This window comes from Lemur catta, chromosome 4 (assembly GCF_020740605.2).
Source record: "Lemur catta isolate mLemCat1 chromosome 4, mLemCat1.pri, whole genome shotgun sequence".
NCBI lineage: Eukaryota > Metazoa > Chordata > Mammalia > Primates > Lemuridae > Lemur > Lemur catta.
The window spans coordinates 66,216,658-66,228,382 of record NC_059131.1 but is presented as its reverse complement, the minus strand read 5'-3'; the positions used below and the strand labels follow the sequence as shown (position 1 = coordinate 66,228,382).

Below are 11,725 nucleotides of genomic sequence, written 5' to 3'. Positions count from 1 at the left end.
GGCAAGCAATGGAAACTTCGCGCCGCAAACGAAGTACGAAGAGCCAGCAGGGTCAATCCGCTCCGGAGCGTTCGCTTCTCGCTGGATGATTGATCGGTGCTCAAAGCCGCCTCCCGCTCTTGAGTGGGGAGAGCAAAGTAGCCGGGCGGAGCCGTGGCCCTAAAGACTGAGTAAAGTCCGAGCGGGCGCATTTCCCCGACCCGACGCCGGCGTCATGTGGCTTCTGGTGCTGTTGCTGGCGGTGCCGCTGCTGGCAGTCCTCAGCAAAGTTTGCCTGGGGCTATTCGCGGGCAGCTCCCCGAACCCCTTCTCCGAGGATGTCAAGCGGCCACCAGCGCCCCTGGTGACTGACAAGGAGGCCAGGAAGAAGGTTCTCAAACGAGGTCAGCGGGAGGAACCCTGGGGTCTGGGGCTGCGCTCGGGCACTCTTACAGGTTTGCATTCCCATTCCGGCACGGCAAGCTGCTGCCAGACCTGGGCCTCAGTTTCCTCATATGTAAAGTGCTGGGAGGGCTTCCTTGCACCTGCAGGCGCCCCATTTTAGTGTCCGCCATTGGGAGAGCCCTCGCCCGAGCAGAGCTGGGAAATAGCTCCAAGGGCGCGGGACACTGTCCTCAGCGAACCAAGGTCTTGGCATAGCCCAGTCCTGGACTTCCGCTTGGAATCCCCGTGCCTCTCGGACAGATAAGAGACGATTCCCACACTTGGTTCCAGGACCTTAACTTTTTCACAAACCTCTCACGCGGGCTCAAGTGCGTGGGAGAGCTGCGCAGAAATGTCTCCCAATCAGTATACCACACTGCATTTTGCCCATCAGATAGACGATTTAGTAGGTTATGTGTGGGCCCAACTCACAGGATTGAACCCTGCTTCTGAAACTTTGGTAGAGGTGTCCAAGGGTGCCTAAGGCTCAGAGCCTGCTCTCCGCTTTCATCTTTAAAATGTATTTTGGGATTGCTTGTACGGTTTAAAGAAAGAGTTCTGCTTTAAAAACAAAAACAAAATACCAGATCCCCTGTTTGATCTCCAGAGTTACTCTCACTTATAAATTTTAGAATTCTGTGTGGTACATCTTGCTGCACAGAGACAATACTGTACTACCTGTAAAGACTAAGTGTCTGGACTTCTGAGATAGGAGTTTTAGCTTGGACTCTGTTACTAATTTACTGCATAACCATTAGCAAGTCACTCCACCTTTCAGGGCTGGTTTTAAAATGAAATGACTAGTTTAATTGCTTTTCAGACCAGGTTGTGATGTTAGTGGGTTATGAAATCAATTTAGTGGCTTGGAACTGGCATTTTCAAATGCAGTAGAATAGGCCAGGCATGGTGGCTCACGCCTGTAACCCTAGCACTCTGGGAGGCCGAGGCAGGTGGATCACTCGAGGTCAGGAGTTCGAGACCAGCCTGAGCAAGAGCGAGACCCCCGTCTCTACTAAAAATATAAAAAAATTATCTGGCCAACTAAAATATACATATATAGGAAAAATTAGCCGGGCATGGTGGTGCATGCCTGTAGTCCCAGCTACTCGGGAGGCTGAGGCAGTAGGATCACTTGAGCCCAGGAGTTTGAGGTTGCTGTGAGCTAGGCTGACGCCACGGCACTCACTCTAGCCCAGGCAACAGAGTGAGACTCTGTCTCAAAAAAAACAAACAAATGCAGTAGAATAGAAAATATCAGAATGCATCATACATAGTGCCAGTATATATTGCACTGAGAAATTTCTGTTTCACCTATTTATGTTATACACTTACATATGTTCTGGGTTGTGATATAAAATGTAGTTTTCACTATGGGTCTCTCTAAAACCTTCTGAAAAATAAATTTGCCAGGTTCTCTTGCAGCTTGAAAAATTCCAAATCTCAGTTCTTTGGTAGTGATTTTTTTTCTTTGAGACCGAGACTGGCTCTGTTACCCTGGCTAGAGTACAGTGGTCTCATCATAACTCACTGCAACCTCAAACTCCTGGGCTCAAGCAATTCTCCTGCTTCAGCCTCCCAAGTAGCTATGACTACAGGCGCTGCCACCACGCCTGAATAACTTTTTCCATTTTTGGTAGAGATAGGGTTTTGCTCTTGCCCAGGCTGGTCTCGAACTCCTGACCTCATGCGATCCTCCTGTCTCAGCCTCCCAGAATACTAGGATTACAGGCATGAGCCACCATGCCTGGCCCAGCAGTAAGAACAGATCTTGTGTTGGAAGTGCCCATATAGCACCATGTGCTGTCCAGTTTTGTCTTCTGTTGAGGTGCTCCCTGCCTTCCCCCTGCCCCACCACTGCCTCCAGACTTCCTCTGATGTGAGGGGCTAGTGCTGTGATTTCTCAGAGCAGTAACCTCTGAGCAGCTCTGTCCTGCCCAAGCCTCTCCACCAGAATCTGGAAGAGCTACCATAAGACCCAGCTGTTCCACTGGCACCTGCAGATCCTGTGTCTTCCAAAGGAACCCAGCTTGGAAATGGACAGTTCCATGAGCTGGCAGCCTGTCCACAGGATTCTTCCCCTGACCCCACACCCTTGTTTTCTTTCTTGCCTAGCTCGCTGTCTATGTCTGTGCTTAGGTTTCTCAGCCTGTACTGTTGTCAGCTTTCTGTTTTTGTTTCTGTAGTAGTTTACTGATTCTTGCTTTCTTTTTTTTTTTTTTTTTGAGACAGAGTCTCGCTCTGTTGCCCGGGCTAGAGTGAGTGCTGTGGCGTCAGCCTAGCTCACAGCAACCTCAAACTCCTAGGCTTAAGCGATCCTACTGCCTCAGCCTCCCGAGTAGCTGGGACTACAGGCATGTGCCACCATGCCCAGCTAATTTTTTCTATATATATTTTTAGTTGGCCAGCTAATTTCTTTCTATTTTTTAGTAGAGACGGGGTCTCACTCTTGCTCAGGCTGATCTCGAACTCCTGACCGAGCGATCCACTTGCCTCGGCCTCCCAGAGTGCTAGGATTACAGGCGTGAGCCACGGCGCCTGGCCTCTTGCTTTCTTTGAAAGGAGGAAAAATCCCCAGGTACATTGTGGCTTTGGTTAAATCAAATCAAATCACTTTGTTTAATCTACCTGGCTGGTCCTGAGTATTCCCAGGAGACACTATTCGAGCGCTTCATGCCAAACTGCTCTAGAGGTTTCTTGCTCTGTGCAAGCTAGAGAAGTCTTCTTTGGCTTCCCTGTCTTTGCTAGTACCCTGCCCCTGCCTGAGAAGCCCACCTTCCACCTCGTCTCTTCTGCTGCAGCTTTCTCAACTAGCCAAGTGCCAGAGAAGCTGGATGTGGTGGTGATTGGCAGTGGCTTCGGGGGCCTGGCTGCAGCTGCGATTCTGGCTAAAGCTGGCAAGCGAGTCCTGGTGCTGGAACAACATACCAAGGCTGGGGGCTGCTGTCATACCTTTGGAAAGAATGGCCTTGAATTTGACACAGGTAAGGTGTGGGAAGGGGTTGGGAGCATGGCTGTATCTTCAGGAGGCTTGGAACAGCCCCTGTGGGGTGACACTGGGCATTTCCATGGTTTTGGAGGTGCTGTCTTCTCTCTGTGCACTTCTCTTGTCTGACAGCCATACCTACTGGGAGCTGACCCCAGCAGGGATCTAGTGCTTTGTGCTTTGACACCTTCCTACAGAAAGGGTGAGCAGCCCCCCTCTGGGCTTCCACTTTATTTTCTCACCCACCTTTCCAGGACTCAATCCCCTTATCGCTTTGTCACCTTGTTTTCCCCTCTCCCAACAGGAATCCATTATATCGGGCACATGCAGGAGGGCAGCACTAGCCGTTTCATCTTGGACCAGATCACTGAAGGGCAGCTGGACTGGGCTACCCTGTCCTCTCCTTTTGACATCATGATACTGGAAGGGCCCGATGGCCGAAAGGAGTTCCCCATGTACAGTGGGGAGAAAGCCTACATTCAGGGCCTCAAGGAGAAGTTTCCACAGGAAGAGGCTGCCATTGACAAGTATATGAAGCTGGTTAAGGTAACATGGCTATGCTGAGGACCCCCAGTTTATTCCTGACAAGGCTGACCTTCCACATTAGTGGAGTGACTGGACAAGGGGAGCCAGGAAGGGAGGAACAGAGATGAGGCCTGTTCCCCATGGCTCATTTTCTTCCCTAGGTGGTATCCCATGGAACTCCTCATGCCATCCTGTTGAAGTTCCTCCCATTGCCTGTGACTCGGCTCCTTGACAGGTGTGGGCTGCTGACTCGTTTCTCTCCGTTCCTTCGCGCATCCACCCAGAGCCTGGCTGAGGTCCTGCAGCAGCTGGGAGCCTCCCCTGAGCTCCAGGCAGTGCTCAGCTACATCTTCCCCACTTATGGTGGGTACTGGCCACGGGCTCTAGGCAGCTCCTGGAGGAGGAGGGGCTGCCCTTGCAGCTCTCGGTCTTTCTTCTCAGATCTGGCTGACTGAAATGGAGCTGTGTATAAACCCCAGGCCCTCTGGAGCTTGTGGACGAGACGTCTGGCCACCTGCTGGACTCCCTGATAGAAATTCCCTTCAAAAAAAAAAAGAAATTCCCTTCATCTACACCTTGGATGATTTTTCTGTTCCATCAACACTGTCCTCCCTGGTCTTGGCAGCGTGGCAGTTTGCAGGGAGGATATTCCTGCTGGCCCTGAGAAGTCTAAAGTACCCCATGTCTGGATAGAAATGGCTCCTCTGGCTGCCCTGGATCCTGGGGAACATTCGCAACCTCGGACGGACTCTGGTTGCATGTTAGCACACAGGAATCCGTGGGCTTTTCTGAGTGGTGCTGGTGCCTGCTCTTGCCTACTCATCACCCCTTCCTTCTGTCCTTCTGCAGGTGTGACCCCCAGCCACAGCACCTTTTCCATGCATGCTCTTCTGGTTAACCACTACTTGGAAGGGGCCTTTTATCCCCGAGGGGGTTCCAGCGAGATCGCCTTTCACACGATCCCTGTGATTGAGCGGGCTGGGGGTGCTGTCCTCATGAAGGCCCCTGTGCAGAGTGTGTTGCTGGACTCAGCTGGAAAAGCCTGTGGTGAGAGCCCCGCGCTGTGCTTTGGGGGTCCCTGGGTTGGTGTGGGAGCGACCTGATGTCTCTCTGGGGCAGAAGGTATATAAGAACTGACCTCCTCATGATGGTTAAAGGCTAGAATCTGCCCCAGAGCAGGGGCCAGGGGATAGTGATTAGTCTGGAGGTGAAAAGGAAGCAGGATTAGCGGGGCATGGTGACATGCATGCCTGCAGTCCCAGCTACTCGGGAGGCTGAGGCAGGAGGATTGCTCGAGCCCAGAAGTTTGAGGGTGCAGTGAGCTACGATGATACCACTGCACTCTAGCCCAGCAACAGGGCAAGACTCTGTATAAAAAAAAAAAAAAAAGTAGGAAGGATGAAGGATTGCATGGTCCCCAAAGAACAGGATTTAATCATTTATTCAATAGATAAAAATATTTATCCAGTAATCCATGACCTTATTCTTGAGTGTAGTGGCTCTTTTTTATGCCTATAGATCTTAACACTTAATAGAGGCTCAATAAATGCTTCCTCGGTGAGTCATGGGATGAATGCTAGGTATTCCACAGGGCAATGTGGAGGCCAGGAGGATGCCCTGCCCTCAATCCGTGGGGCCTAGAACCTTGTTCTCCTGGCTCAGGTTGGTGCTGTTACCTGCATAGACACTGAAAACTTCACTATGAATGAGCTGCTTGAAGAGGGCAACTCTGCAGTGAAGGACTCCTCGGAATAGCAGGGAACTGGACAGGCCACCCACAACTAGGGTGTACTTAAAGAAGCATCAAGGAAGGGGACAAAAACAGGCCTGAGGGAAACAGGATTGGTGTGGACATGAATTTGCCAGATGTACCTTTTGGGATGGAGGAGGTGGTGAGTGGGGGTTCCAGCACAAAATAAAACAATCAAGGAGAAGAGGCCAATCAGTGATCTCAAAGAATCCATCCGTTGAAAGGACTGAGAAAATGCGGGGCAGTAACACAGAGCTGGCTGCTGGTCGTGCAAAATTGTCTCTGATGTCCGTGAGCAAGTTCTCCTTCCAGCTGAGAGGGGTAATGGCAATAAAGATTAGAAATAAAAGGCAAATAAGTCCCAATCTAGATCTCAGTAAGTTTCCAGTCTCATAGGGAAGATCACTGAAAATGTAAGTGCCATATGGATGCATACACTACGGATGGAAGTGGCATACAGCATGGTGGGACGTGGACAGCCTCACAGAGGCAGAGGTGCTTGAGCTGCATCATAAAGGGTGACATGAAGCTAGCAAGCAGATGAGGTTGGAGGAGATGATTCCAGGAAGGGGGAGCGCCATGTGCAAAGGCATGGAGATATGAGAGAGCTGAGCATCTTCAGGCACCCACAAGTATTAGGTTGAACCATAAGAAATCACCATTTTTATAAGTCAAAAAATAGTTGAATATCAGCGGTTTGATATGGTGCTGCCTAATATACACTGGGAGTAGCTAAGATGAGGCTGGATACACAGAAGGGACTAGATCACACAGGCTTCTACGAGACTTTGGAGGTTCTGTTGAGGCATCATTGGAGGGTTTTGAAAAGAGTATTTTGGAAACAACTCTGGGAGCAGTGAAGTCAGCCCTGGGATTCCATCAGAAGGGCTTCAGCCCGGGAACTTTGTCTGGGGCTTTGGCTAAAATACAGACAGAGTCCCCACACACAGGCATATGTGGAAAGAGCTACCTAAGGTAAGCCCAGAAGTGATTGCAGGATAGGCTGAGGGTGCTTGAGGGGAATGGCTCCCTTTGCAATTTGCCTGGGGCCTGCCCTGCCTGGCCCTGGGAGGCTGAGACTCCCACGTCTCTTAGGCTGGGAGAGATCCATGGAGGATATGGGCCTTCCTTTTCTTCCTGGAGCTCACAGACCCTCAGCCAAGTTCTTGTGCCTGCAGGTGTCAGTGTGAAGAAGGGGCATGAGCTGGTGAACATCTACTGCCCCATCGTGGTCTCGAATGCAGGACTGTTCAATACGTATGAGCAGTTACTGCCGGAGAACGCCCGCTGTCTGCCAGGTAAAAGACCTGCGTAGCTCCTCTTGTGAGTTCCCCAACAGTTCCCCTTCTGGAGCAAACTTGCTCTGCTTCTGGGGTGCCCCTCTGACTGTCCTTAAGCAGAAAAGATGAGAACACTGGTCTCTAACAGTATCCTAACCCTAGAGTTTATGATTGGGGAAACTGAGGCCCACATAAGGGAATTAACTTCCAGAGGCCACCCAGCTGAAAGTGGCATTGCTGAGAGGCAAAGCCTGGTCTGTTTTGAAAGCAGGGGCTCCGCAGCCCTCTGGGCTAAGTGTGGGACTTGCAGAGAAAAGGGCTCAGGAAGAGGCAGGAGAGCAGGTCAGCTCACAGGGAACAGTGGCCGGGCTGACGTTAGGTGAGAAGTTACTTCAGGATATCGTGTAACCAGACGCTACTGGTGTGATCAGAGGAAAGGAGGCCGGTGGCCAGAGGGAACAGGAGTAACCCAGGAGGGTGAGACAGGTCCAGAGGCCTCTGGCTGGGGCTGGAGGTGGAGGGCACAAAGCAGTCCAGCATGGGGACGAGATGGAAACCAGGGCTTTCCATGGTGCACGAGGAGCCAGAGAGCAGAGGGGAAGGAGCTCTCACCCCAGAGGGTCGCCCGGTGGCTGCTGCCTGAGGAGCTGGGGAACGGGGCAGCAGAGTGGGTGGGGTGGGAAAGTGAGTTCTGGCTTTCCTCGGGGGCACTGGGTGGGGTGGGAGTTTTGAGTGTGCCATAGGGTTGGTACCACCAAACACCAGCCTCTCCTTCCTTTGCCTCCCCTTGCTGCCCACTCGGGCCTCCCCTCTCCCAGACTGGGGGAACTGAGTGAGGTGAGGCAGAGACTGCCAGGGCCGGGGCCTCTGTTGCTTCCCGCTTCCCTGTGACCCTTTTCTGCCAGGTCCTCTCCTCTCTGCCAGGACCCCTGAGACCTGACATGTCCCTGCAGGCCCCGGGGTCCCAACCAGGCCTGCCTCCTCTCCAGGCAGCTATGCTGGAGCTCCCTGTCCTGCCTCACAGTCAGGTGACATTTCACTGCCCCTGTGTATCTTCCCCATGCATACAAGCTGAGGTCCTCTACTGACAGTGGTGAAATGAATGAAGCAGAGCAGCCAGCAGCCCAGTCATCCCTTAAGCACGGTCCTGGGAATGGGAACACAGCGCAAGGATTTGTGGGTGCAGTTTCCAGAACACTGGTCTGGGGTCACCCACTGAGAGGTGGGGAGGCCCAGCTGCTCAGGTCCAGGGGACATCAGGTGATCCACACAGTGGCTGCTGCTCTGCCACAGTGCTGTTCCCCGCTCCTCCCTCCAGCCAAGTCCTCAGATGTCAGGTACCATTCAGGCCGTTTGCCTCTGCTCACCTGCATGGCTTGCCACCTGGAGGCCTTGTTCTGGCAGAACCACACACTAGGAATGATGCATGTTCACTCCCTAGATGGCTTGTATTACAGTTAATACTGAAATCGAGGCTTTTAACACACTGCTGTTCACTTGTGTGGTCTGCACAAGCGGGAGCCCCATCGTGTGCTCCTAACTTCCAGACACTAAGGGGAAGTTAGCCTGACCATCCTGCAGGTGCTGAGAGCCAGCTCAGGGAGGCTGGAGGCCATGGACTGGGTGTCACCTACCTCTCAGGGAGCTCAGGGCAGTGGCGGGGGGAGTCGGAAAAGTAGGAGTCCAGGGCTGTGTCCTTCCCAGGCAGGAGACAGAAGAGCAGGCAGAGCAGGGGCCCTGCCAAGTTCACGTTGAAGCAATAGCTGTGGCCTGGCCCTACCTTTGAAATGAGCAGACATCAAGAGGCTCTCCGGGAGCAGGCAGGGCCATCTCTGGCCACAGTCCCTGCAGTCCTTGGTGACTCCCTTTGGCAGGTGTGAAGCAGCAGCTGAGGATGGTGCGGCCTGGCCTGAGCATGTTCTCTGTTTTCATCTGCCTGCGAGGCACCAAGGAGGACCTGGGTCTGTCGACTACCAACTACTATGTTTACTGTGACACGGATATGGACCAGGCGTAAGGCGTGTGTGTGTGCATGTGTGTGTGGCCCGTGCTTCCCCGGACACTGGGGAATGAGCAGAGGATATGAAATGGGAGGAAGTGGGCAATTTCCAAATTGCTTCTGAAGAGTTAGGCACACCAAGGCCCTGCTTCAGCTTCTTCCACACTGTGGGGAGTCCCCGGGGACGAACTGACCTTGGGCTGGTGCAGGTGGCTTTGAGGACAGAGGCCTCGAGATGTGCAGCCACACTGCTCTCGCCCACAGGATGGAGCGCTACATCTCCATGCCCAGGGAAAAGGCCGCAGAACACATCCCCTTTCTCTTCATCGTCTCCCCATCAGCCAAGGACCCGACTTGGGAGGACCGATTCCCAGGTGGGGCTTCAGGGCCTGGTGGAGCCCAGAGTGGGGGGCAGGTAGTTGGGGGAGGGCACCAGGCAGTAGTGACGCAGCTCTGATCCCCAGACCGGTCCACGATGATCGTGCTGGTGCCCAGCACCTATGACTGGTTTGAGGAGTGGCAAGCGGAGCCGAAGGGAAAGCGGGGCCATGACTATGAGACCCTCAAAGACTCCTTTGTGGAAGCCTCTGTGTCGGTGGTCATGAAACTGTTCCCGCAGCTGGAGGGGAAGGTACTGGGGCAAAGCATGTGGGGTGGGGACAGACCTCCTGGTGCCATTTCTGCCCGTTCCTTAGGACAGGGGAAGAAGGCCCCAAGAGAAGTGGGCCCCAGGGAAGGACAAGGCACCATCCCAGCAGTCGGCACATTCAAGAGATGGGGAAAGGGAGAAGAGACAGGAGATCATGAGTTCCCGCTGTCCCCTTGGGCTGCTTTTTTGCTTCCTCAGGTGGAGAGTGTGACTGGAGGATCCCCACTGACCAACCAGTTCTATCTGGCGGCTCCCCGAGGGGCCTGCTACGGGGCTGACCACGACCTGGGCCGCCTGCACCCTCGTGTGATGGCCTCCTTGAGGGCCCAAAGCCCCATCCCCAACCTCTACCTGACAGGTACACTCACTGCCCTATTTTGCCAGGACCTGAGACCTTGGGCCCCCTGTCACCCAAGTCCTCTGCTCCTGTCCTCAGGCCCTGCTGTCCCCTGCAGCCTCCCATACCCTGAGCTGGACTGCCTTGGCAGGCTGTGGCCCCAGTCCCGATCTGGACCAGCTTTGGGTGGCCCTAGCTCGGAGGGATGGAGGGACGAGCATCACAGCCCTGGGCCTCTGCTCTTGCCTTCTAGGCCAGGATATCTTCATCTGCGGGCTGCTGGGGGCCCTGCAAGGGGCCCTGCTGTGCGGCAGCGCCATCCTGAAGCGGAACTTGTACTCAGACCTTAAGGATCTTGCCTCTAGGATCCAGGCGGAGAAGAAGAAGAATTAGAACTAGTTCCACCAGAGAGGAGTCAGAGGAATTTGGCCAATGGCTAGGGCAGCTCCCCTGACTTCCTATGATATCTTTCTGCACTAGTTCCTTGCACATAGAAAGCACTCTAATTTGGTTCTGATTTCTGAATGGATGCCTAGCATCAATCATAGTTTTGAAACTGAAGCTCTTCCAGCTGGGGTAGACGATGATCTTTACACCTTTGGTGGCATGCTGTCACTACTAAAAGGCCTGGTCTGGGCTACTGATTTGGCTGGCCTTGGCTTGCTCTGCACCCCTAACCAGTACCTCCTGACTCTCCACGATGAAATCAAATATTCCATTGGTCAGGGGGATGGAGCCCTGACACTACTTGTCAGCTCAAACAGGTGTGTCCAGTTCTGCCCTGAAGTTTCTTCTGTCACACTTAGAGCTGCGCTGCAGAAGTCTGCACTGTCGAGGGAAGAGGGTGAGCAATGAGGATTTAGTCAAAACCTGGGCATACGTGTGGTTACACTTCCACAGGTTCAGAGGGCTCTAGGTCCCATCTGTGCTGGCTCCAGTGGCTGTTCAGAGGACAGGAAATACCCCCAACAGGGTTAGTGTGATTCTAGAAGTGGGGGTAACTACAAGACCCATTAGTTAGTAAGGCGCATATCCAATTTGGTCTGTCTTCCTTACAACTGGGGTGACATCTGTTCTCAACATGCCAGCGCCAAGACACCCTCAGGGAGCTCAGCACGTGGGCCTAGCCTCTGAGAGGATAATGGAACAGTGACGTCAGGAGTCAGAGCACAGACCAGCAAGAAGATGACTTCGCTGGGCTGAAGCAGGCTGACGGGCATTCCAGGCAAGGGCACAGCCGAGGACAGCACAGGGAAGCAACAAGAATGTACCCCAACAGCAGCCCACCTACCTCCTGAGTACAACACAGGTTGCTGGGCACAGGAGAGGGGTGTGGGCATGGAAAGTTGGTCTGAGTCAGAATGTGGAAAGCCACAAAATGTGTACAAAGCCCCGAAATGGCATTTGCAGTTTACTAGTACATCTGTGAGGGTTGAATGATACAGTGAATGAAGACTCAAAGTTCACAGAAATCACCTTTCACTTGTGTTAAACTGAAGCACCAGGGTCTTACTTTAGTCCATGTTAATATTATATTAATAAATTTAATGATTTCATTGCCTTAATATCTGGAATTTAATTTGGTTTTTTGTTCAGTGACACAAAACTGCATTGTGGGCCAGGCGCGGTGGCTCACGCCTGTAATCCTAGCCCTCTGGGAGGCTGAGGCGGGTGGATTGTTCGAGGTCAGGAGTTCGAGACCAGCCTGAGCGAGACCCCGTCTCTACTAAAAATAGAAATAAAAATTATCTGGACAACTAAAAATATATATAGAAAAAA

At 52.8% G+C, this 11,725-nt stretch overlaps 1 protein-coding gene across 1 annotated transcript; it reads left to right on the top strand.

The window, feature by feature from the left end:
- Window positions 1–26: 26 nt before the first annotated feature.
- Window positions 27–11,511, top strand: RETSAT (retinol saturase). The gene is made up of 11 exons (XM_045549966.1): window positions 27–383; window positions 3,222–3,404; window positions 3,711–3,952; window positions 4,093–4,294; window positions 4,781–4,978; window positions 6,860–6,979; window positions 8,836–8,974; window positions 9,225–9,334; window positions 9,425–9,591; window positions 9,808–9,967; window positions 10,200–11,511. Exons 1-11 carry the CDS (start codon window positions 215–217, stop codon window positions 10,337–10,339), a joined length of 1,830 nt encoding a protein of 609 aa, XP_045405922.1. The 5' UTR covers window positions 27–214; the 3' UTR covers window positions 10,340–11,511.
- Window positions 11,512–11,725: the final 214 nt, after the last annotated feature.

What these genes read in the sequence shown, in the direction of transcription:
- RETSAT (XM_045549966.1), top strand. Translation starts at nt 215, where the DNA reads ATGTGGCTTCTGGTGCTGTTGCTGGCGGTGCCGCTGCTGGCAGTCCTC. An exon ending in AGTATATGAAGCTGGTTAAG is followed by an intron (nt 3,953 to 4,092) that starts GTAACATGGCTA and finishes TTTCTTCCCTAG; the next exon opens with GTGGTATCCCATGGAACTCC. An exon ending in TTGGGAGGACCGATTCCCAG is followed by an intron (nt 9,335 to 9,424) that starts GTGGGGCTTCAG and finishes TCTGATCCCCAG; the next exon opens with ACCGGTCCACGATGATCGTG.